Genomic DNA, 22,906 nt, shown 5'->3' on the forward strand with positions numbered 1-22,906 from the left:
AGAATCCCAACATCATAATTTTACATATTTTTACATATTGACAGTGTGTGGGTATGAATATCACCTCATTGAATCTTAAAATACCCTGATTTAAATCAATGTTTTCAGAATCGGAGGGAGAGGGGGGAAAGTGCTTGTTGTAGCAGGACAGAAATGAGATAGGCATTGCAGAGGTGTACAGTAATTACCGGGATATACTGTATGAAAATCTCTCGGATCTCCTGAATGTGTGTCCCAAGCCAATGAACACAAAAGGAAGATTTTGAGTACACTTTGTTAAGCATTAAAGGAAGAAACTTTTAATTATAACGCCAATGCTTTTAAGCCAACACAGCCTTCATGAGAAACACCTTGACTTTTATAATTAACGCTGCTTCATTAATTGTTCACCGAGTGTGGCTGAATTTTGCCTTTCATTCGGTTCACTACTTAGCTCCAGCACCTGGGGACGGCTGATTTTTTTTTCTTTTCTTTTTGCGACAGATTAGTTTTCCTTCATGTCTGTCCCATGCTGCCTGCCTTCCCCTCCTCCACAAATCAGTGGCTATTAGTCTCAGTCAGCCATTAGCCCTTTTGACCAAAGCATTGCTTAAAGCTTTCACTCTTAGAGCTGGTGATTAATCCCTGGTGTTGCTTTGCCTGTTTTGCCTTGATCACTTTTACCCTCCATTTCCCTTGTCTGTCGTCTTCCTCCGCCCTCTGAACTTCCTTCCTTCCTTCCCTCCTTCCTTCCTTCCTTCCATCATTCCTTCCATCATTCCATCCGTCCATCCCCTTGTGGCTTACTTAATGAGACGTGCCACACACCCCGTCACCCCTTCACCCCGCCACACCACAACCATTCACCCTTACACCCCTCCTCCCGCGTACGTCACCTGTAGCTCTCCCCTGAAGTGCGTCGGCTGCGGGAGCGTTGTGCCAGGACCAAACGAGATCTGGCCATGAGGCTGGCCGGCAAGCACAACGGTGACACCAAGGTACCTCACTGGCCGTTAAACAATGGCAGTTCTACCAGTGTTTTCAAATTAGGAAGCCAAAAGCACGAATATAGCGTCGGATTAGGAACTGCTATTTTACTATTTTTGATATTGTAGAAATATTAGACCTTAATTCGGGAATGTTTAAGCATGTTCTAATCGTGTATACTTTACTTTACTTAAAAACAATTTCCAAATATTAATTTTGTTTTTACATTCTGGACATAATAGACAATTTTATATTGAGATGCCCAGATGTCCCTAGTGCTCACCTATCCTGTTACCCTATGTACTGCATGTTCACCGCTCTATTGCTGTCTTTATTCATTTGCCTGCCCTTTCATCAACCCTAAGACAATTATTATCATTATTATTAGGATTTGCTCTCTTCTCAGCTGCTGGAATATACAAGGGATGGTCTGGAAAAGAAATTACTTCAGAGAGAGTTTTGTGTAACAATGTTGTCTTGTGTAGAACTAATACAGCCAATAAAACGCATGTGCATGAAGTAGCCTGTATGCTACTGTAGTACTGTACATCCAAAGACACTTTATCATCGTCTCCTTCTTAATGTTTGTCAGCCATTCAATAGACGTGTGGTTCGAGGACAGGTTTATGGGACACATTAACTACTCACTCAATAGTATTATGCCTGTATACTTCCATGAACATCACGCCAAGTTGCTCCCAATTAATGACCCAGTTTCCTGAAGCGGCATCACTTAAAAATACTAGCTGCGCCATGAGTGTATTCTGGGGTGTGTGGAGTCTGGTTGCAGGGCCTCTGTGATGCTCAGGGCGGGGTGGCTTGTGGTCAACCAGGGGCGTCAATTGGGTATGGCAGGGGTATGCAGCTGCCATACCCTGGGTCCAGGGGGGAAAATACAAGTTACTTTTAAATATAAATCCATGAATGTTTCTTTGTCAATCTGTGATGGTTGTTATGTTGTTAAATTACAGTAAAATAACTACAAATGCAAAATTTAACAAAATGGTCACTTTAACTTTTTCTCTGCCATTTTAAACATAGCTGTAGTAAGCAGCTGCCAAATTGTCCTTACCTTTTAACGTGGGCACGCGCACGCATCGTGCACAATCTGTGCGCGACTCATCTAGTAGACGTGTAGACTCGGTGACAAGCTTTCGAATACAAAAAAACCCCATTGAAAAAGACATATCCGTTGCCACGCTGTATCTCTGCTTATCAGCCAGTGTTTACATGAAAAAGCATTGAAAAAAGCCAACTGTGCGCTATGGTAACACGTGGACACGTTCGCGCACAAAACGCACGATATGTGCGGGGATCATAATCCAGGCGTGTAGAGACTGGATCAAAGTTTCCAAACGCAAAAATCAGATTGAAAAACGAGCGTTCCATCGCCCAGTAGCTTCCACTTCTGTTACACAGTAAACCAATGGAGGCGGGACTATGGCCCAGGCTCAGACTGGATACGGAAAGCTGGATCCGGTCCAGACCGGAAATGACCGGATACAGTTAGGGGGGCGGGCCTAAAGAGCCAGAATCAGCGAAAATCTGCGCTAATACTTTTAATCCTTTCATAATGATTAAAGCTAATTAAACTTTGCGGGCTCTACGGGCATGGCAGCGCGGTACAGCGGGAAATCTACGGGCTCTACGGGGATCGCGAGGTATGAGTTAACAAGGTATTATAATTATATTCCCCACACTTTTATTCTCCCCATCTTGACAAAATGGTATATTCCCAGGTTCCACAGGTCAGCTGCACAGGTGCAATGCATTATTGTTAATTGTGGCACGTTTACTAACATGCCAAGTTTAGCTGCACTCTAACAACCATTCCAGGCTGCCATATCCAGCCCAATAAACCGTAGAAACGGGGGGAAAAATAAAATGTACTTTTTAAAATAAATGTATCATGCCCGTTGCTAAGGAATGGCAACATGACTGGTGTCTTGCACGTGCGCAAAGGACACCAGTCATGTTGCCATACTGTACCTTAGCTTTTTCTGAACTGACGCCACTGTGGTCAACTGTATTCTCCCCTCATTGAGCAACGCTGCAGGCTTCTGAATCACTGTTCCATTATCCCGAGTGCCACTATAGGCTCTTAACTCTTAGGCAAGCTTCTTCCCTGGGAAATGACAGCCCTCCTCGCTCCTCTCAACCAGGTTCAGCAATTAATGAAGGCAGCCAAGAGTGGAACTAAGGATGGAATTGAGAAGACCAAAATAGCCGTCATGCGCCGAGTCTCCTTCCTCCACAAGAAAGACCAAACGGGTAAGCCTGTGAAAGTTTTGCAAAGCATTTTCTTTCTTTAACTAACTTATGCCAGCTAACCCTTGTGCATTGAAGGTCATACGCTATTTAGCGATGCAGATTGTATGAGAAGACTGAGTTGCTTAGAATGTCTTGTGAACTCAATATGAACTCATTCTTTGACTTGGATAGCTGCTTATGTGCGATGTTTGCCAAACCAAAGTATTGTTTAGGAGCTGATGGAAGATAAAGTCTCCCCATTTGCTTTTTCCAATCCCTGCATTACTGGGGGAAAGAACAGCAGGGAAGAATAGTTCTAAATGAATAGATTTTCCCCCCAGAAAAAAACAAACAAAAACAATGCAAGAATAAGTTAAGCTGCTTCACCCAGATTAAAAAGAGGCGTTGTGGTCAGTTTCTTAGTTTTTTATTTTTTATTTTTTTAAGTAAGTGATACGATATAGCTCCCACACCCTTGGAATCCAAGCCCAACAATGGACTGAGATTAGCTTCCATTAATAGAGTGTTGAGCAGCTCCACAAACCGCAGATATCAATCCCCTCACGCCTCAAACAAAATCTCAGAGCCATCACGAAGAGGTAAAGAGGCCACTGTTGCTAATTTTAGTGTTGGATCAGGGGCGGCGAGGGGGTGGGCTTCCTTTCACCGAGACACCCTGTTATCATTCCAATGTCTTTAATTGGAACAAAGCGTGCTTCTGGTATCAGTGTCTTTACGTTCTGGAGAAGTGTAGATTTTTATGAGGGTCTTTGTACTCGTGCAGAGAAGTGAGTGTGTCAGAACGCGGTTCTGCAGAGTGTCTGTGTGTTCCCTTTGCTCCTACAGAGATAGTGTTAGTTTTTAAAGTTCCTTTTCTTCTCTTCAGGGCCTGTCTCTCTATCTCTTTATCTCTCTCTCTCTTTCTCTCTCTATAGTTTTTGGGCGGTACTCCAGGAAGGAGCTAAGCTCCAACGTTTGGCTTTGTCCAAAGTTTGTTGTACGCCCAGGGTCAAATTGGCCAAGCTTCATAGCTTGGCCTACATCTGGCCTACATCTTTGTACAAAGTGTCCAAAGTCTGTTGTACGCCCAGGGTCACATTGGCCAAGCTTCGCAGGACACTTCACGAAATTAACTCATAAATGGCACTGCTCACTTCACACTAGGTGGTGATTTAGAAGAGGTGTCTTCATATTTTAGATTTAATAAACTTTGCGTGTCACATTGTGTCATCAGCTGCAGTGAAGGGTCTGTCTCAATCGCCCTTTCTCTCTTTGTGTCTCTGTTTTTTTTCATCTGTGTGCCTCTCTCTCTCTCTCTCTCTCTCTCTCTCTCTCTCTCTCTCTCTCTCTCTCTGTCTCTCTCTCTCTCTCTCTGTCCCCTTTGCAGAGGACCTGGACGATGATGCAGGTTACCTGGACGTGGCTCTATCAGAGTTCAAGCACCCTCCACCACAGCTGTGCCCCATGCCAGAGGGGTTGACTAGCCAACAGGTACATGATCTGGCTGGACATCGCTACAAGGCTCATTTAGAGTTTGTTGTGCACCGGTATCTCACATCGGAATCGTGCAGCAAAAATACCAGATCGACAATCACGTTGTCACGACCCCGAAAATATCAAATCTACAAGCACAGTCTTGCACAATGAAAATTACTATGTAGATGTGCTATTTACAACACACGACACCAAGGGAGATTAAGCATTTGACACCTCAGGCATTATCATGTGTTATTCTTAGCACATTATAAAAAGCAATGAAAAACTAAACAAAAGGTGTCAATCAAGTGTGCTTGCCAAACTTTTCTTCATTCCGCAGAGGAATAGTTTAGAACAGTTTTAATCTATTTTCAAACATCTAAAGTAACCAGGAATGGTCTGGTCAAACCAGGTCTGCTCGTTGCTATAGTTCTGTGTTTTGTGTAATTTGGGTTGTTCTGTGCAGTATTACAAAACTGCAGGACTAATTTGAGAGAAATGGAGTAGAAATGCACGAAGAGGCACTAATACAGTAGTACACCCCAGGAAGCATTGTACTTAATTATAGTGAGAACAAAATGGAATGTGTAATAATAATTCATGTTCAAAACCTCACTCAGTGCACCCCCACAGCCAATAATAATCATATAGTGTTAGTCATATCATGACATTTGTATTATGTACTACACACAAAACATTATTTCATATGCTTTGACGTGGTATGTATATGCTGCACAGATCATTAGAATAATGGGTGATCTTGATGGCTCACTATTCTTGTCAAGGCTACTTTCTTTGTAAAATAATGCAGGTAGTATCCTCACATATCGAGGTATCAAGCATTTGCACGAAGAGACAGTTTACATAAGATCTAGTCTATGCTCTGGGCTATTATGTGCATACTCAAGAGGATGCATTTGCTCTCTATCCTATCTCTCCTTTTTCTTTTCTTTTTCACATCTCTTTAGATACTATTCTGGTAATGCTGTCTTGAGAGAGTGAGTTTTATTGAATCGGGGGGAAAATAAAACAGCCCCTTTCATGTCAATGGTTAAAGCCTCTACCATTAAGCTCTGAAACATCGGGGGCCTCCTTCATAGCGAGCTACCCTTGCTTCAAGTCCTTTACCTCCCTGTGACAAACACATGATTATAGTGCCATCCATCACCCTGTTCTCTGCTTAACTGGAACCACACCGCGCCCAGCAGCGCCTCATCCCACACCCCCCCTTCACCATCATGTCCTCGTAAGGTGCCTGAATTACCCTGACAGGTCCTTGCCTGTGTCTTCCCCAGGTTGTCAGACGCCATATCCTGGGCTCCATCATTCAGAGTGAACGCAGCTACCTGGAGTCTCTCAGGAGGATCTTGCAGGTGAGAAGGCCCCCCTCCGACCCCCATCACCACAACAACCAAAGCCCAAAACCTGTAGTCCCCTCCCCTTCTCTGCCATGTGCAATAACCTCGCCGCATAGGCGTTACGAGTTAAAGGAGTTAAAAGAAAAGCAGTGATATTCATCAAATTACCTGGGTGTCTTGGCGTGAATAATTTTGATGAAACAGCTTTGTGTGCTCCTGAGGCGTTGTGCAGATGCTGAGAGGGAGGGTGAGAGGAGAGAGAGAGACTGGCTCTTGGGCTTCGGTCCTTCCTCTCTAATCCCTTGTTTTTTGGCATGCAAAAGAGATTATTGTTATCTCCTCACGAGAGAAGCAAAAAGAAACTCCTGCCCAAATGGAAACAACAGCAATCAATTCAATGGAAGGATGTGCAGTGAAATCTGTTGCCGTCAAGACCTAGTGGTTAGACCTTTTGTTGTCCAATGACACAAAAGGTCTGTTTGATACGTTTCATATTCGCTCCCTTTGAATTGGGGCTTGTTATTCACCAAGTCTAGCCAAGTGGTAAATAGTGACTCCCCGGATAGAATGAATATGAAAGCTGAAAGGCCTCAAGCAGAAATAGACATCGAACGTCTTTAAAGGAGCTTTAGTCAACTTTTTCTTGAAAAACTGACACTAAAATGGCCACAAAAAGCATAAAATAATGATAAAATAATCATTTTGGCCATTGTCAGGCCGACTTTGTTTACATCCCTTATCAATCCATATAAAGAATAGAAGAGGGATATAAACAAAGTCGGCCTGACAATGGCCAAAATGATTATTTTATCATTATTTAAGCTTTTTGTGGTCATTTTTGAATAGAAACACATTATTTATTTTAGCGTCTGTTTTTCAAGAAAAAGTTGACTATAGCTCCTTTAAAAATATAAAACATTAATAAAAGAAAAAACAGATTACACAATTGTACACCTAAATGTGGCCGCCCATGCATAATCTTTATGTCAATGATTATATTGCCTTGATGAATTTAGGGTCCAGCTGAGACAGGCTTGTAAATAAACAATACAAATAACCACTGTCCATCCCATTCTGGTTCAAGTAGATCAGTTTATCGGGTTATGTTCCTTTGCGGCTTCATGTTCAGCTCGTACACAACAACAATATCAATATCAATATGTTCACATGAAAAGCCATCTCACTCGTCTCCAGAGAGCGCTTTCTTTATTTCCACATGAGGAAACTCATTTCAGAAGGTCCATGCATAATTCCCGAGGGGGCTGACGAGTCAATCAGTGGCCCTGCATCCATCCAGCTGATGTTGCTTTAGCATTGTTACCTCCGCTGGGACTTGTCCCCAGCCATTATCATTCTGCCATTCATTATTACATTTCACCTTGAGTGTTGTGCTAGACTGTTGTGTAGGGATGGAACGATACGCGATATTATCATTTATCGTGATAAAAAACACTCGCGATAATCGTATTGTGGAGATTTAATATATTGTGACGTCGTCCTCCGTTATGCACTGGGATCAATTCACCTTTTATTTGCAGAGCTGCATATCCGGTACCACTTAAACCCTCTATAACTGGTAAAAGGTACTTATAATATACGTAGGTAGGCCTACCTGATACAGTCTTTTTTTCACTCTATCAAATGTCTTTGCCAAAACATTAGCCGATCTACAAGCTCACAACGCGTCACAACGTGACACGTTGTGAGCTTGTAGATCTGCTATTTTTAGGGCAAATGTTCCGCCCCAGGATAATGGATTTTGATTTTTGTGATAATATCGTAAATCGCGATTTCTTTTGTCACAATAATCGTGATATGAAATTTTCATATCGTCCCATCCCTACTGTTGTGATGCTGAGTGTGTGCAGTAGAGACTCTAGGCTAGTTTTCCATGGACTGTGACTGCGTAGTGTAAATCTTTCTTGAGCTGAGCGATCACTGCCTTTTGTTCTTTTCTGTCGGTCTGTTCTTTTCTTTTGTTTTTACTGTCTGGAACATCTAATGAGATGGAGGATATACTGTCCACTGTCTGCAAACACTACTAATGCACGCACGCACGCACGCACGCACGCACGCACGCACGCGCACACACACACACACACACACACACACACACACACACACACACACACACACACACACACATTTACCCACAAACAATTGCATGCGTAAACAACATTGACACCTTAAGAAAGAACTGCATTTTCTATCTCAATCTCATCAGGAGTACCACAGACCCTTGATGGAGGCTGATCCCCGGATCCTGAGCCCAAGGAAAATCAGGCCTATATTCTTCAGACTGTGGGAGATCACGCAGTGTCATTCCATGTTCCAGATTGCCCTGGCTTCACGTGTGGCTGAGTGGGACAGCAGCGAGAAAATTGGAGACTTATTTGTCGCTTCGGTTAGTGTCTGTGTGTGTGTGTGTGTGTGTGTATGTGAGCCACACTACATGTCTGTCTGTGTAATGAAAATGAAAATTGGTTGGATTTATTTGTGCTTTGGTTACAGTGTGTTTCCACGCATGTGTGAGTGTTTGTTTTCTGCCTCGGTGTGTACTGTATAAAATGTGTTCTGCCTCTGCCGGTGTGCCGTATAAAATGTAATCAAGAACTTGTTTGCCAGGTAAGGGGGGTAATTTTTTCTCGCCATTTCTATCTAACTTTTAGACTGTGAGTAGTTCATCCCAAACATGGAGTCAATTATAGCCGTGATGAATGTCACCACCACACGGGTTCTTTTATACACATTTACTGATTTCTGGCAACAAGATAGTAGTGTTACAGTATGTATGAGCGTTCAGTTAAGACCCTCGGCAGTGTAGCTCTTCCATAAGGCCTGCTCTTTATTTGTCTATTAGACAGGCCACATTTCGACCCTCTCCCTCTCAGTCGGTCATTATAGTGTTGTTCCATTGATATTCACAGGTCGGGCCACCAAATGAGTCCTCGCTGAAAAGAGAAGGCCGGTGGAACTGTGATGATGGTGCTCCTCATCGATTTTTCCCCTTTCATGTGGCCATGCATTTGTCAGCCTCTGGGGCCAGCAGCAGTAATGTTTGGTAATGGCCAGGGGCGTCACACCAGATTCTGGGCCCTGGGTACAAGGATTCACTGCGGGGGCCCCCCATGAATGTTAACTATTGAATAATAGCAGATATACAAGCTCACAGCGCGGCAGCGAGTGCCGCGCTGCAAGCTTGTAGATCTGCTATTTTTGAAATGTTTCCATGTCAGTGGTGCTCAAAGTTTTTCATGTCAAGGACCCCCAAGATGATATGTATTTGGCCATGGACCCCCAGCTCAAAATATTTCGTTCCAGGGACCCCCCCCAGAAGCAAAATTTGAGTTCCAAATGTTCGCTTAAAAATATATATTATATTCAAAGATTTACACACATTTTCACGACTTTTCAAAAATAGCAGATCTACAAGATCGCTTCGCGGCACTCGGTGCCGTGCTGTGAGCTTGTACATCTGCTATTTTTCAATAGCTAAAGTTACTAGGGCCACTCCACCTTGGGCCCTAGTAACTCAGTCCCACTTTCCCCCCCCCCCTTGTGACGCCCCTGGTAATGGCCCTCACTGTGGCAGGAGGGATATGGTGCTGGCTCTCATGTGGAAGGTGAAGGGTTAATTTGGGATTCACCAATTTGTGATTCTCTCATTTTCCTGACACGTCGGGGACTGCTGCCAGCAGCGCCCTGCGTGGGTTTAATTGAAAGGAGAGAAAATGAATGTCTGCCCCGTTACAGGCAGGCCTCACAGATACACGCAGGCACACAGGCAGACACATTGCTGTACAGCTACTGTGCATACACACACGCATACTGTACATAGACACAGTGAGATCCTCAGTGTTAATCCATTTGCAATCTGGGAACCGATTTCTTTGTTTTTGCCGCTGGGGGCACCACCTGAACTTGTTTGGCTCCGCCCCTTCCTTGGTCCACTTCCTCCCAGGTGCTTCTGGGTTTATTCCAAGCCCCCAGAACGGCTTGTAAATATTGAAGCAGCCTCCCTACTGGCCAAAGCTGGAACAGCAGGCGGGGAGGAACTATACATGCACGAGCATAAGAGCGCGCCGCTGGGGTCTACAATAGGGTTCAATGGACGTCAAGTGACGCTCGTAACATAATTACGTCTTGACGTAACACATTTTGGCAACTATTTAGTTGCCAATTTCCCCCACAATGCACCTGGATTAGCTACTTCCGCATGCTTCAAAACGCCACTGAGCGCTATTGAAATGAATAGCTGGGGGCGGGGCTGTCCGCTCTCTATTTATATACTATATGGTTTATTCCTACAGTACTAACAGCACTACACGTTTATGGCTGTGGTTCTGCTTGTTAGCCAAATCTGTCTTGAGATATTAATTCATTTGTAACTGGACCTGTGAGGTTACATTTGTACACTCTTAGTTTAAAATAACACAGACGTTTTTAGCAAGGATATTTTATTGTTGTATACTCATAGACTGCTCATGGTGTTGTCGCCATGCCCTTCAAATGGTTTGTGAAGGTATCATGGATTGACCCTTCTCTGACTTTGACTGAACATATCGGAGGAAAATAGATGGGTGTACTTTTACTCCACTATATTTATTTGAAAACTATAGTTGCTAGTTACTTTGCAGATATACATGATTATATCATAATACATACAATAATCCACTCTAGCCCTATTTTATACCTTGGTTATTTGAAAATAGCCGATCTACAAGCTCACAACGTGTCGCGATGCGACGCGTTGTGAGCTTGTAGATCAGTTATTTTCAAACATTCTGTACTTTTACTTTTAGTACTTTAAGTACACTTTGATGCCAACACTTTCATACTTTTACTCAAGTACATTTTGAATTCCGTACTTCTACTTGTAACTGAGTACTTCTATAATGCAGTATTGATCCTTTTACTTGAGTAAAAAATGTGGGGTTGTCGCCATGCCCTTCAAATGGTTTGTGAAGGTGTCATGGATTGGCCCTTCTCTGACTTTGACTGAACATATCGGAGGAAAATAGATGGATGTCACAGACAAATAATCCAACACGAGTCATGACAGACCGCTGGACCCTCTGGTTGTAGGGCTTGTAATACCTTCAGGGATTTCATTTAAGCCTATACAATGTTTCAGAAAAATAGCTATTGGTAGAGGTCATCTTGGAATCCCGAGTTGACATCTCTACACTTAACCCCTTACTGTTCACCAGATACTGTATTAATACTGCCCACCCACTGGGCCTAAGCACTTGAACGGCTACAAGCATGTTGCAATGCATTGTGAGCTTGTAGATCTGCCAATTCTGACGAAGAGATTCCGTGGCGAATAATTCAGGTTAGTTTCACTAGAGGGTTTAAAGAGGTGGTGCCATAGTTTCGTACTATTTCTGTTTTGTATGTGTCTGTGGAGTTAACCTTAGTCTAATAGACCACCATATGCAAATATGCCTTCCCTTTGTATTTTTGTTCTCCTCCTGAAAGCTGAAAGCCTCCAAGTCAAAAGGCCTGATTGAAATACACAGATTTAAAAACAAAATCTTCCTCCTAGTATAATCATAATACCTGATAATCATGTTTTATTACTATGAATTATTCTTTGTTTTGATCTAGTTTTCCAAGTCCATGGTGCTTGATGTCTACAGCGAGTATGTGAACAACTTCACCAATGCCATGGCGCTCATTAAAAAAGCGTGCCTGTCCAAGCCTGCCTTCCTGGAGTTCTTGAAGGTGAGTATTTATAATATAATAATAATGGATTGCATTTTTATAGCGCTTTTCTAAGCAAGTTGCGAACTCAAAGCACTTTACGATGGTCCATTTATTCATACATTTGGTGGATTACTTTATTCCATCGCTTTTCTTCTTTTTACGTTTTTTATATATCTCAGCCAGGTAAGGGGGAGAAATTAGGCGTTCTCCCCTGTTTGTTTGTCTGGCTTTCTGGGGCTAATCTCACAAACAGCTGGACTGATCAGCACCAGATTTGTTGTGCACACTGACAGTAGGCCAAGGAGGTAGCTCCATGCATTGTATTTTCAGTTCACATATTCTTTTTTAAGTTTCTAATGGAAGTCATTAGCGATTAGATCAAGGTGAAACCTTGCCAAAATATAGAGTCATATACGTCATATGTCTTGCACAACTAGAATTAACTGGCATGATGATTTAACCAAGCCCCTCCCATAACAGAATGTTCAAATCTCCCATTCTGATTGTGTTTATGCCTTAGTTATTAAAATGTTTATTATAATGTTGTACTGAAGAAGACCTTAGGGGTCGAAACTTATATTTTTTTGCTGTTTGCTAAATAAAAGAATTGGAGCTACAGAGAAAGTGAGTGCGAGCTATCTTGTTTGTTTCTAGTACTACTGCACTGTCAGTTTTTAGCTCAGCACCAAGAACAGGAGGATGTGCGTTACTTTTTCTCTAAATATTATAATGTTGTAGCCGTAATTGGTGGTTAATTCAGTCTACTGTCTGCTCAAATTACGAACTAATAAAAACTGTAACAACAATTCATTTAGCGTATTACAGTTGCCTGTAAACAAATACGGTTTTCACCATTCTTTGATACACAAGAACCTGGAAGAAATGCAAAGGCCAATGTGACTATTTAAAGTTACCATTTAGAATTTTAGAGAGATGGTGTTGTATCTAAAAGGTCACTCGTTCAATCTATTCAACACCCAGTGTGTGTCCGTCAACAGCTAGTAGGTGGCCTGTCAAAATGTCCTTGAGCTGGACAATTAAACCATACCTGCTGTCATTTGAAGCCACTGGGTAAATACCAAGCCATGACAAGGACTGGCATCTTTATATGTGCTTTTATACATATAGCTGTCGCTTGCTTTTGTGCACTCCAGGAAAAGATGCTTTAGTCATTGCAGCGTTAAAGCACATTACAGTCCATAAAAGATATTTATTTCTCCTTCCACTTCTGTCTCATACTGTAGTGCATCCCTCCCATCTACTAAATGCACCCGATGCATCTGACGGTTTGCCATTATGCTGAACCTGTCAACGGTGCACATATTTTATTTTATTTTTTTGTGATAAAGCGCGATAATGCACACCACTGCAATATACAGTAGCTTTCTGTGTTGTGACCCAAACCCACACGTCTTATGTGTTAAACACACCCACTCAGGCGTGGACACGCGCACACACACACGCACGCACGCACGCACGCACGCGCACACACACACACACACACACACACACACACACGTGCACACACACACACACACACACACACACACACACACACACACACACCCCCCCCCACACACACACACACACACACACACACACACACACACACACACACACAAACCGCTTCCTTTGGCATACGTGCCCTGATATCACTAACTTACTGTATGTGCCAAGGCACACTCCTACACAACCTAAGATCCACAGGGTATTCTATCTATCCTGCTCCTATCAAAGCAGGAGAAACATTCCTTCTGCTTTCTGTCAGGAGAAATCTCTTTTCATCCGCATTCTACTCACCTCTTGACCTGATTTTCTCTCTCTCTCTCTTCTCTCTCTACTCTCTTTCAGAAGAAACAAGCATCCAGTGTTGACCGGATCACCCTGTATGGCTTAATGGTGAAGCCCATTCAGAGATTCCCTCAATTCATTCTCCTGCTGCAGGTACATGCTGTCGTTTGTTTTTAATGTTGTGTTGAACTGAAGCAAGCTCAATATGGGGAAACTCTGTGTAGGGTCCAAAGTTTGGCAGCAATGTCCATAAGTATGAATCTCCAATGTTTTTTTTTTTTTCATAAAAAAATTACTAAAACAACATGGTTGGCACATTTGCCAGTGTATTTGTTATGCCAATTAATACCTTTCCACACACTACACACAGTCTGTCATTGTCCATCAGGGGTGGTGCTGGCCATTCGCTAATGTGATGTGTGCTGCCCTTGGATTGTATACTGTGACTGTCAACCTACTTTCTTTTTTGTGTCCTTCAGAATAAGCTATGTTTTGTGGATGGCTATGATAGGATTGTATTTCAGATATTTTACAGTCGTGAATTAAACAAAACATTTTTTAGATGTGCCCCTTGAGTGCTTCACTCCTGGGCCTATGAGAGTCTAGCTATGCCACTGTTGGAAGGGCTTCAGTGAGAATGCCAGTGTAACAGCCAAAAATATACCGACTGCAATAGTCATGCCTGGAGACGACAGAAGCCTGGATAGAGAGCTGAGCAGTATCCTTGGTGAGGAACGGTCTGATCCTATGGATGTTGTTTGTAAGATAAGTGAAAGCCGACAGGATCAAGTGATCGCTGCAATGTCGCTGCAATGACTGTCCAGTACCTCACCTTGTCTATTGGCATTTGGAACAGAAGCCACTTGGGAGTTGTCAATGGGAATGGAAAGATCCTGCAGGGGTCACAGCTTTTCAGGGAAGAAGAAAAGCTCAGTTCTTTTCTGCTTTGAGCTTGTGGGAAGACCCCTACTGTCAGATGTCAGTCAGGCATTCAGCGATGCACACTTCAACATGTGTGCCAGAGGGAGGGAAAGAGCAAAATAGTTGAGTGTCATCAACATAACAGTGATATGAGACCTTTGTGCAAAGCGAAAACGTAGGGCACCAACTAGAGGGTGCCTTTCCAAGGAACCTGGTACAGGAGGTTCAACCAGTCAGGTAGGAGGAGAACCGTCCCAGTGACCCAAAGGTGTCTGTGTGTTGTTCGTAGTCTAGACTCTAAGGCTGGATTTAGACTGCAGTCAAATCTAGCCTGAATCTGATTTTGATCTGTGTGTTCAGACTGATTTTAACAACTTCAACCCAAAGTGCCCTGTGTCAACATATCTGCTTTGGTTATCGTGGTAACTTTTCTCTCTTCACGTGTTTTTACATTTTTCAATTTTCCTCTGACATTGCACTTACAGTAGGACCTTGTGAACCCATTGTCTGCCATGCTGTGAGATATGTCTTCACATATTGCCTTAATTGTTCCTGTACATTTCTCATGTACTGAGGCATCCCCCCCAAAGTGCCAGAAGGCGTTGAATTTCTCCGTCTGTCCACTGAATGCTGCTCGCCATTTCTTCTGTAGTATAAAACTACTGTTTCATTTTCATTACACCCCTTGCGCTCTTGTAAATCAAAATGCAAGTCTCGCGCTCTGTAATGATACGCACTGCAAGTGACGTTTTGGACAGTTTGATACTGTATGTGACTTGGCTTGTTAGATGAGGTTACTGTGTTCAGACTGAGACACATCTTTAGAAATCAGTGTGGGACTGAGTTACTAGGGCCCAAGGTGGAGGTGCCTTAATTATTTTATACTTTAGCTATTGAAAAATAGCAGATATACAAGCTCACAGTCGGTGCCGCGCGGCGAGCTTGTAGATCTGCTATTTTTGAAAAGTCGTGAAAATGTGTGCAAATCTTTGAATATGTATTTTTAGGCGAACATTTATAACTCAAATTTTGCTTCTGGGGGTCCCTGGAACTAAATACTTTGAGATGGGGGTCCATGGCCAAATACATATCATTGTGGGGGTCCTTGACATGAAAACGTTTGAGCACCACTGACATAGAAACATGATTTTTCAAAAATAGCAGATCTACAAGCTTGGAGTGTGCCGCGCTGTGAGCTTGTATCTCTCTCTCTCTCTCTCTCTCTCTCTCTCTCTCTCTCTCTCTCTCTCTCTGCCCCCCCCCCCCCCCACACACACACACACACAACTGGTCAAGGCAGCTGATCCTCCTCGAGCCAGGCTTTGTTAGACGTATTTTCATGTTATGAGATTTTCATGGCTGCCGTTTCCTAGTGCTTGCTCATGGAGGAAGTGTAGGGTCTCTGTAAATTAAAGAATATGGTCTTGACCTGCTTTACATGTAAAGTGCAGCGAGATTATTATATTTTGATTTGGCGCTATAAAAATAAAATTGACTGCTCCACTTTTCAATTCTGTGCAAAGGCTTGGAATTGAACTCCACTTGTGAGAACTGCAGTGACTCATTTCATCCCCCAGTAGGCATCGATTATCCATGAATTGAAAAGATAAGTTATGAATGTGAATCAGGCATTTCTCTTTCGCTGTGCTATAAACCTGGTGTTTTGTATTAAATCGTACATTAAAGAAAAAATTGCTCAAAATATTGAGTCAATATAGAGAGGGTATGCACGTGACATCATTGTACCCGTAAGTTAATCAGGAAAGCCTACTGAGTGACAAAAAACTACTTTCTGGCCTTGACAGCCCACATCCACAGAAACGGAAAAGTCCTATCTGATTGCATTAAATGACGTTAAAGTCACTTTGTCACTCACTTTGCCACTCGTCATTCACTTTTTGCATGCAGCCATGCACATTCCCTGTAGCCATGCATACCTGCTGTACAGTTGAATACAAATATGTGTTCTTTTCTACTCTTCTTAGGTGTCAGATACAACAATTGCCAAACACTTTAGACAACCACAGGATGCGTAGATAAATCAACGTAATGTACCATATGTCTCTGTGATTGACAACTTCTCTGATGTCTTCTGAAGAGGCCTGATGCAGCAGATACCACCCATCTGGTGCTCAATGAAAGTTAAACTAAACACAAAGGTGTTTTATTAAATGCTACACGATCCAGCGCTGGAGAAGGCAAATACTTTCGTTTACTGGGGTTACAGTATGAGCTCCTAATAGATAGAATAGCCAATACAGCTTAATGTATTAGAATTTCTTTCATTTTTTTGTTTATTTTTAAAAGTACTGTGTTGTTTTTACCTCATAGGATGTTGTTCTTACCACATAGTATGTCGTTTTTACCACATAGGATGTGCCACGTTAACTCATTCCCTGCCAGGCCCGATAGTCCCGAGATTATTCCAATGTCTTTCCCCGCCAGGCCCGATAGTCCCGAGAATTTAAAAAAAAAAAAAAAAAAATTTTCAATTTTTTTTTTTTTTTTTTTTAAATTTTGACCCCAAAAAATGGAGTAGGCATGATAGCAATCGCGAAATGTCATGTTTAACCCCCATAGCAACCCCATCTTTCAAGCATGGCAGCCATTTTGGCAGCCATCTTTGTTAAACATAGTGGCTGTTATCTCAGGAATGCCTGAACGGATTTCCATTCGGATTTTTTTGTTTGAAAGCTGTGAGCAAGGTGGACACACGTGGTGCATTATCTAGGCATGGGTGTGCATGATCCGTGCACACCCAATTACATGGAAGTCTATGGAGACGAATGGCAGGTGGGAGTACGGAGGTATGTTAAAATGGCGGTCAATGTGTTAAGATGTTGTTGTAGCGATATACCCAATAGAGTTTATTATTATTATTATTATTATTATTACCCTTATAATGTACTGTACATCTTACTGTGCACTATTATATGAAAATGATTAGAATAACAACTAGAAGAAGTGCTCTTCCGTGCACAGGTCTCCACCAGCCATGCGTCCTGGTGGTGGTATAATAGGCCAATGTAAAAAGGGTGGCATGTGTTCTTCACCAATCTTAGGCCTTTCATGGCGCCACCATGAGGCTGATTTGAACATTTTGTAGTGTATTTTCTTCCTTGGCCTTTTGAAACGGATCAATCCTGCAAAGTTTGGAGGCCAATCTTAGCCAATCAGGATGGAATATTTAATACAGGACAGATCCGTCTTGATCATATGACTGTAGAGATACTGTGTACTGATTTGTGTTCATTTTGGGTAAAATTTGAAGGAGTAATATCCAAAAATGTGTCTTACATAAGTCGGCCTCCAGGTGGCGCTATAAAAGGCTGATGTGAAAAATGCAAGGAAAGGGTTTTTCCTTGGCCTATAGGGAATGCGCTTACAAAGTTTGAAACTGATCAGTGGAGTTATAGGTAAAACCACGAATTGGCCTGTTATAGCGCCACCATGAGGCTGATTTAAAAAATGCAAAGTGGCATTTCTTCCTCATCCTAGTGGGAACGTGTGTGCGCGATTTCATGTTAATTGCACTCTGCGTTTGTGATTTGAGGCATTTTGTCCAAAAGGGACCAATCTTACAAACTTTGAAAGCCAATCTCAGCCAATCAGGATGGAATATGGACAATCAGAGAGATCCATGTCGATCACATGTCTGTAGAGATACTGTCTACCGATTTGCGTGATTTTTGGACAAAATCTGTAGGAGTACTGGCCAAAAGGTAGTTTTGCACAAATTGGCCTCCTGGTGGCGCTAGAACAGGCTCATGTGAAAAATGTGGGGCAGAGGTTCTGAATTGGCATCTAGGGAGTGCGCTTACAAAGTTAGAAACTGATCGGTGGAGTTATAGGTAAAACCACGAATCGGCCTGTTATAGCGCCACCATGAGGCTGATTTAAAAAATTTGAAGTGGTATTTCTTCCCCGGCCTAGTGGGAACCTATGTGCGCGATTTCATGTTAATTGCACTCTGCATTTGTGATTTGAGGCATTTTGTCCAAAATGGACCAATCTTACAAACTTTGAAAGCCAATATCAGCCAATCAGGATGGAATATGGATAATCAGACAGATCCGTGTCGATCACATGACTGTAGAGATGATGTCTACCGATTTGCGTGATCTTTGGACAAAATCTGTAGGAGTAGTGTACAGAAATGTGTTTTGCAAACATCGGCCTCATGGTGGCGCTAGAACAGAGCCATTTGAAAGAAATGTGGGGCAGAGGTTCTGAATTGGCATCCAGGGAGTGTGTGTGCTCATTTTGGCACCGTCCAGGCCAACGGCGCCGGAGATTAACTGTACACAAACTTGGAGGACGGACGGACGGACGCACGGACAGGGGCGAAAACATACTCTCCCCCTGCCTTCGGCTGGTGGAGACAATCAATATGTCCGGACCCTGATGAAGACCTATTAGGTCAAAGCGCGTTGGTCATGCTGTTGCCTTGCTCAACAAGAGAAAAGAAAAAGAAAAAATCACACCCGTGTGAACTGAGCGGTGGTCGAGGAGGCTTCGCAACAGCACTACTGGGTGGGTGCAGCGGGGGTTGCAGTACTTATGGGTCAAATACATGCATTGTAAGATTGCTCAATAGTGGCACTTGAAGGTAGGTCACCCAGGTGTTGAAAGTAAATGGTGCAGGTATACTGTAGCAGTGGGGCCAAAAGCAAGGTGAGTGTGATACAGAGACAGTTATGGCAAACAATTGTTCTTTCATTAATATTTGTGTTACTTGCAGCTTAATGTAATATTTTTCTCATCCTAAAGCCAGATTAAAGTATCAAACTCCCTGTAAAATGCAACAGAATACAGGAAATAACATCTACTCTTTTATTTTTTTTTCTGGGGGAGGACCCCCAGACCCCCCAACAAAATGATCCACATTATAGGCTATTAACTACATTTCTGCCTCAAAATTACATATTCATTATTGAGGGTTAGATTTGGAGAATTAAATAACACCCACCTAGAGCAACATACTGTACCTGGTTGGTGTAATAGTGACTCCAAGGGTCGATAAAATTATAATAATAACCAAAATTATTGTAATATTTGTTGAACATATAGGCCTATATATCATTTTTTATATTTCTTTTGCGTCACCAAAGCCCCCCCCCCCCCCCCCCCCCCCTCGCAAAAAATCTCACTCCTAGGTTTTCCTGAAAGTTGGCAGCCCTGCTCTGGATTAAGAGCGTCTGCTAAAAGCCTAAATTGTAAATTGTCATTCAGACTGATCCAAGTTTACAAAGGGTTCTGCCCCCCATGTGTCGCTCTACAATTAGTGTAGTGTGCCAATGCTGTAGTTTCTTCACACACTCTAATTTATTTGACCCTAAAACATTCAGTTTGTTAATAATTATAATAATAATAAATTATTTGTAAGTGCTACAGTACAGAGAAACACAGCCCCCCCCCTGTGTGTGTGTGTGTGTGTGTGTGTGTGTGTGTGTGTGTGTGAGTGAGTGAGTGACCCCCCCCCCCCCCCTGTGTGTGTGTGTGTGTGTGTGTGTGTGTGTGTGTGTGTGTGTGTGTGTGTGCGCCACCCCCCCCCCCCCCTGTGTGTGTGTGTGTGTGTGTGTGTGTGTGTGTGTGTGTGTGAACAACAGCGCCCCTCCCTTAACATGTGTGGTCAGAAATGTGTGTGTGTGTGTGTGTGGGGGGCCTGGCCTGAACAACAGCGCCCCTCCCTTAACATGTGAGGCCAGAAAAGGTACTACACCACAGGCTTGAGGCTTGAGGCTACATACAGACCCACAAACATACCTACAAACATACATACCTACACACACGGCCACGCTATGGAGACGGTGTGACCACCGCTCAAAAAAGACATACTGCATATAGGAGCAGCCTTGCAGCAGCTCTCTTGTAATTAACAATACTAGCCCTTACCAGTTCAAAGATATGAGCTCCGAAATGATGTGCAGTGTGTGGATTATGGGATGTGCACTGTGCACACAGTATATGAGGGATGGAAAGTAACTTTAACTGGTGCTTGCATGCTAATATGTAGGAGCATCAATGTAAGAAATACCCATTCCATTTAACGGCTACAGAGATACTGTGTACCGATCTGCATGATTTTGGACAACATCTGTAACAGGGCCAGAACCCCCCCCCCCCCCCCCCCCCCCCGCCCGCCTGCCTGATATAGATACACCATAAAAATGCTATTATACAGCATACGATTTGTGAAAGTGACAAACGGGCTTCACAGTTATGTCAGGTGTGTTCATATGCTGATGGTGATGCGATTTCAGATCAATTGCTCCAGCCACCGAGGAGAAACGCTGAGACAGACAGACAGACACTCACTCACTCAGACATTTGCAAAATTATAGTATAGATGTCTGTTTGTTTGTGCTTTTAGGACATGTTGAAGAACACCCCTAAGGGCCATGTAGATCGCCTGCCCCTGCAGTTGGCTCTCACCGAGCTGGAGATGCTGGCAGAGAAGCTGAACGAACAGAAACGGGTGGCGGACCAGATTGCAGAGACCCAGCAGCTAGCGCGCAGTGTCAGCGACCGACTGCTCAGTAAGGTGACTGCCGCACCCCTGCATATGTGGAACGAGCACGCACGCAAACACTGACACACACACACACATACACACACACACACACACACACACACACACACACACACACACACACACACACACACACCTCTGAGCCTGAGCTACTTGCATCTTATAATTGGCCAAACACCTATAACTTATACATCACTTATATCACTCTCCCCACACATTGATTTAGAAAAGCTTGCCTACTACTAAAACGATGCCCATTATCTGGTCCCTGAGCTACTCCTAAATGCAACGGCAGAGGCATTCCCCCCTCTATTACCATTTTAAATTTGTAATCCTGCTGCAGCAAATCTGAACAAATGCTCCTCTGAATAAGAAGAATTAGTGGGTAAATGAGACATTTAATTGGAAACCGTGAGAGATCAGTCCTCGTCTCTCTCTCTCTCTCTCCCTCTCGCTCTCTCTCTCTCTCTCTCTCTCTCTCTCTCTCTCTCTCTCTCTCTCTCTATGTCTCTCTACCCACCCACACACATACCCCCTCTCGGTCCCGCCCGTCTTCTCTCTCTTTTTTTTTAAAGCACCTGCCTCTTATTGTGTCTACTCCTTTTTTTCTCCCCCCCCCCCTTTTTTCTCCCTCACACTTCTCTCTCTCTTTTTTTCTCGTTTTATTTCACTCTATCAGCCCTTGCTTTCCAGGACCCCAAGATGAGCTGATTGGGCCAATCTCCGCAGCTCCATACAGAATTCCATTTGCAGCAGTGAGACTGCAGAATTTCAATAGGAAGCAGCCGCTGCTATTGCCCCCATAACCGTCCAATGAAATATTCATTCTTTGTCTCAAAGTATCTTAAGTCACCTGAATAGGGCAAATAACAACGTGACACACACGCACAGTTCGCGCACACACACACACGCACAAACACTAGAGCATTGGTCTTCAACAGGGGGTCTGGGACCACTAGGGGGTCCTCAGAGTTACTACAGGGGGTCCGCCAAATCTTTGTGTGATCATGTTTGATCACTTGAACTCTAGCATTCTTAGTGGAACATTAGCCAAAAAATCTTGTAGATCTTGTAGATCGGCTATTTTTTGGAACAGAAGTTTGGTGTAGAGGGAAAAGAGCAAACTATAGTAGGTACCGGTATTGACAGTTCAAGTGTTTAAATATGAAAATACACATTAATCCAACCTACACAGATGATAGTGCTGTCAAGTCTAAACTGTAATAATCCATGTACATTTTTAATCTGCAACACAATTATATACGATCCCTGCTTCATCTCTCTCAGAGCTAAGGGGTCCTTGGCCTGAAAACGTTGAAGACCATCGCACTAGAGTAAACTCACACATGGTGCAGTGCACTCCGTGAATGACGCGTGCAGGCTTTTGAGGGTCTATTCGTGTCAAGGCACGCCTCTCAAATCCACAGTCCTGTTAAACTAATGAGTCGTCCTCTGTGCCACAGCCAGGAGTGCTTGCAGACAGTTCACACAGATAGAACTTCCACTTCCTATTCAGCGAAATCTGGTCAGATGTGTTACTGCACACTGCACACACTAGGGCATTAACGAAGAAGTCGACAAGTCGACTGAGTCGACTTCATTACACAAAATAGCAGATCTACATGCTCACAACGCCAGCACGTACTTTACGTACTTTGTGAGCACGTACTTTACTTGTCGGCTATTTTCACAATTTCTGCCTCTATATATTTGACAATTTGGACAATGTTTAATTTGCCATTTTAGAGGTATTGAAAAGTCCTTAAATTGGCACTTTAGAAATGTGAAGATACCCTCTATACACGTTATGTTGGTTTGTTTACAGTTGAGTGAGAAAACAATGTTTCACATTAAGTTAATCATCTGGGGACCCGCAAAATAATTGGGGGGTCGTGTGTTGTGT

At 43.1% G+C, this 22,906-nt stretch overlaps 1 protein-coding gene across 6 annotated transcripts in view; it reads left to right on the forward strand.

Annotated features, from left to right (window-relative positions):
• The window catches only part of arhgef10la (Rho guanine nucleotide exchange factor (GEF) 10-like a), a 197,378-nt gene that overhangs the window by 41,854 nt on the left and 132,618 nt on the right, over nt 1–22,906 (forward strand). For 5 of the 6 annotated variants that reach the window (XM_080728639.1, XM_080728636.1, XM_080728637.1 and 2 more), the window contains 8 exons: nt 882–977; nt 3,129–3,237; nt 4,604–4,707; nt 5,988–6,065; nt 8,275–8,454; nt 11,661–11,777; nt 13,611–13,703; nt 20,845–21,015. In XM_080728639.1, the coding sequence (XP_080584765.1) occupies nt 882–977; nt 3,129–3,237; nt 4,604–4,707; nt 5,988–6,065; nt 8,275–8,454; nt 11,661–11,777; nt 13,611–13,703; nt 20,845–21,015 (948 nt within the window). The remainder of the gene's footprint in view (nt 1–881; nt 978–3,128; nt 3,238–4,603; nt 4,708–5,987; nt 6,066–8,274; nt 8,455–11,660; nt 11,778–13,610; nt 13,704–20,844; nt 21,016–22,906) is intronic. The other variant, XM_080728641.1, reaches the window with a different exon arrangement.

Source organism: Nannobrachium achirus (genome assembly GCF_963921795.1).
Source record: "Nannobrachium achirus genome assembly, chromosome: 6".
NCBI classification, from domain to species: Eukaryota; Metazoa; Chordata; class Actinopteri; order Myctophiformes; family Myctophidae; genus Nannobrachium; species Nannobrachium achirus.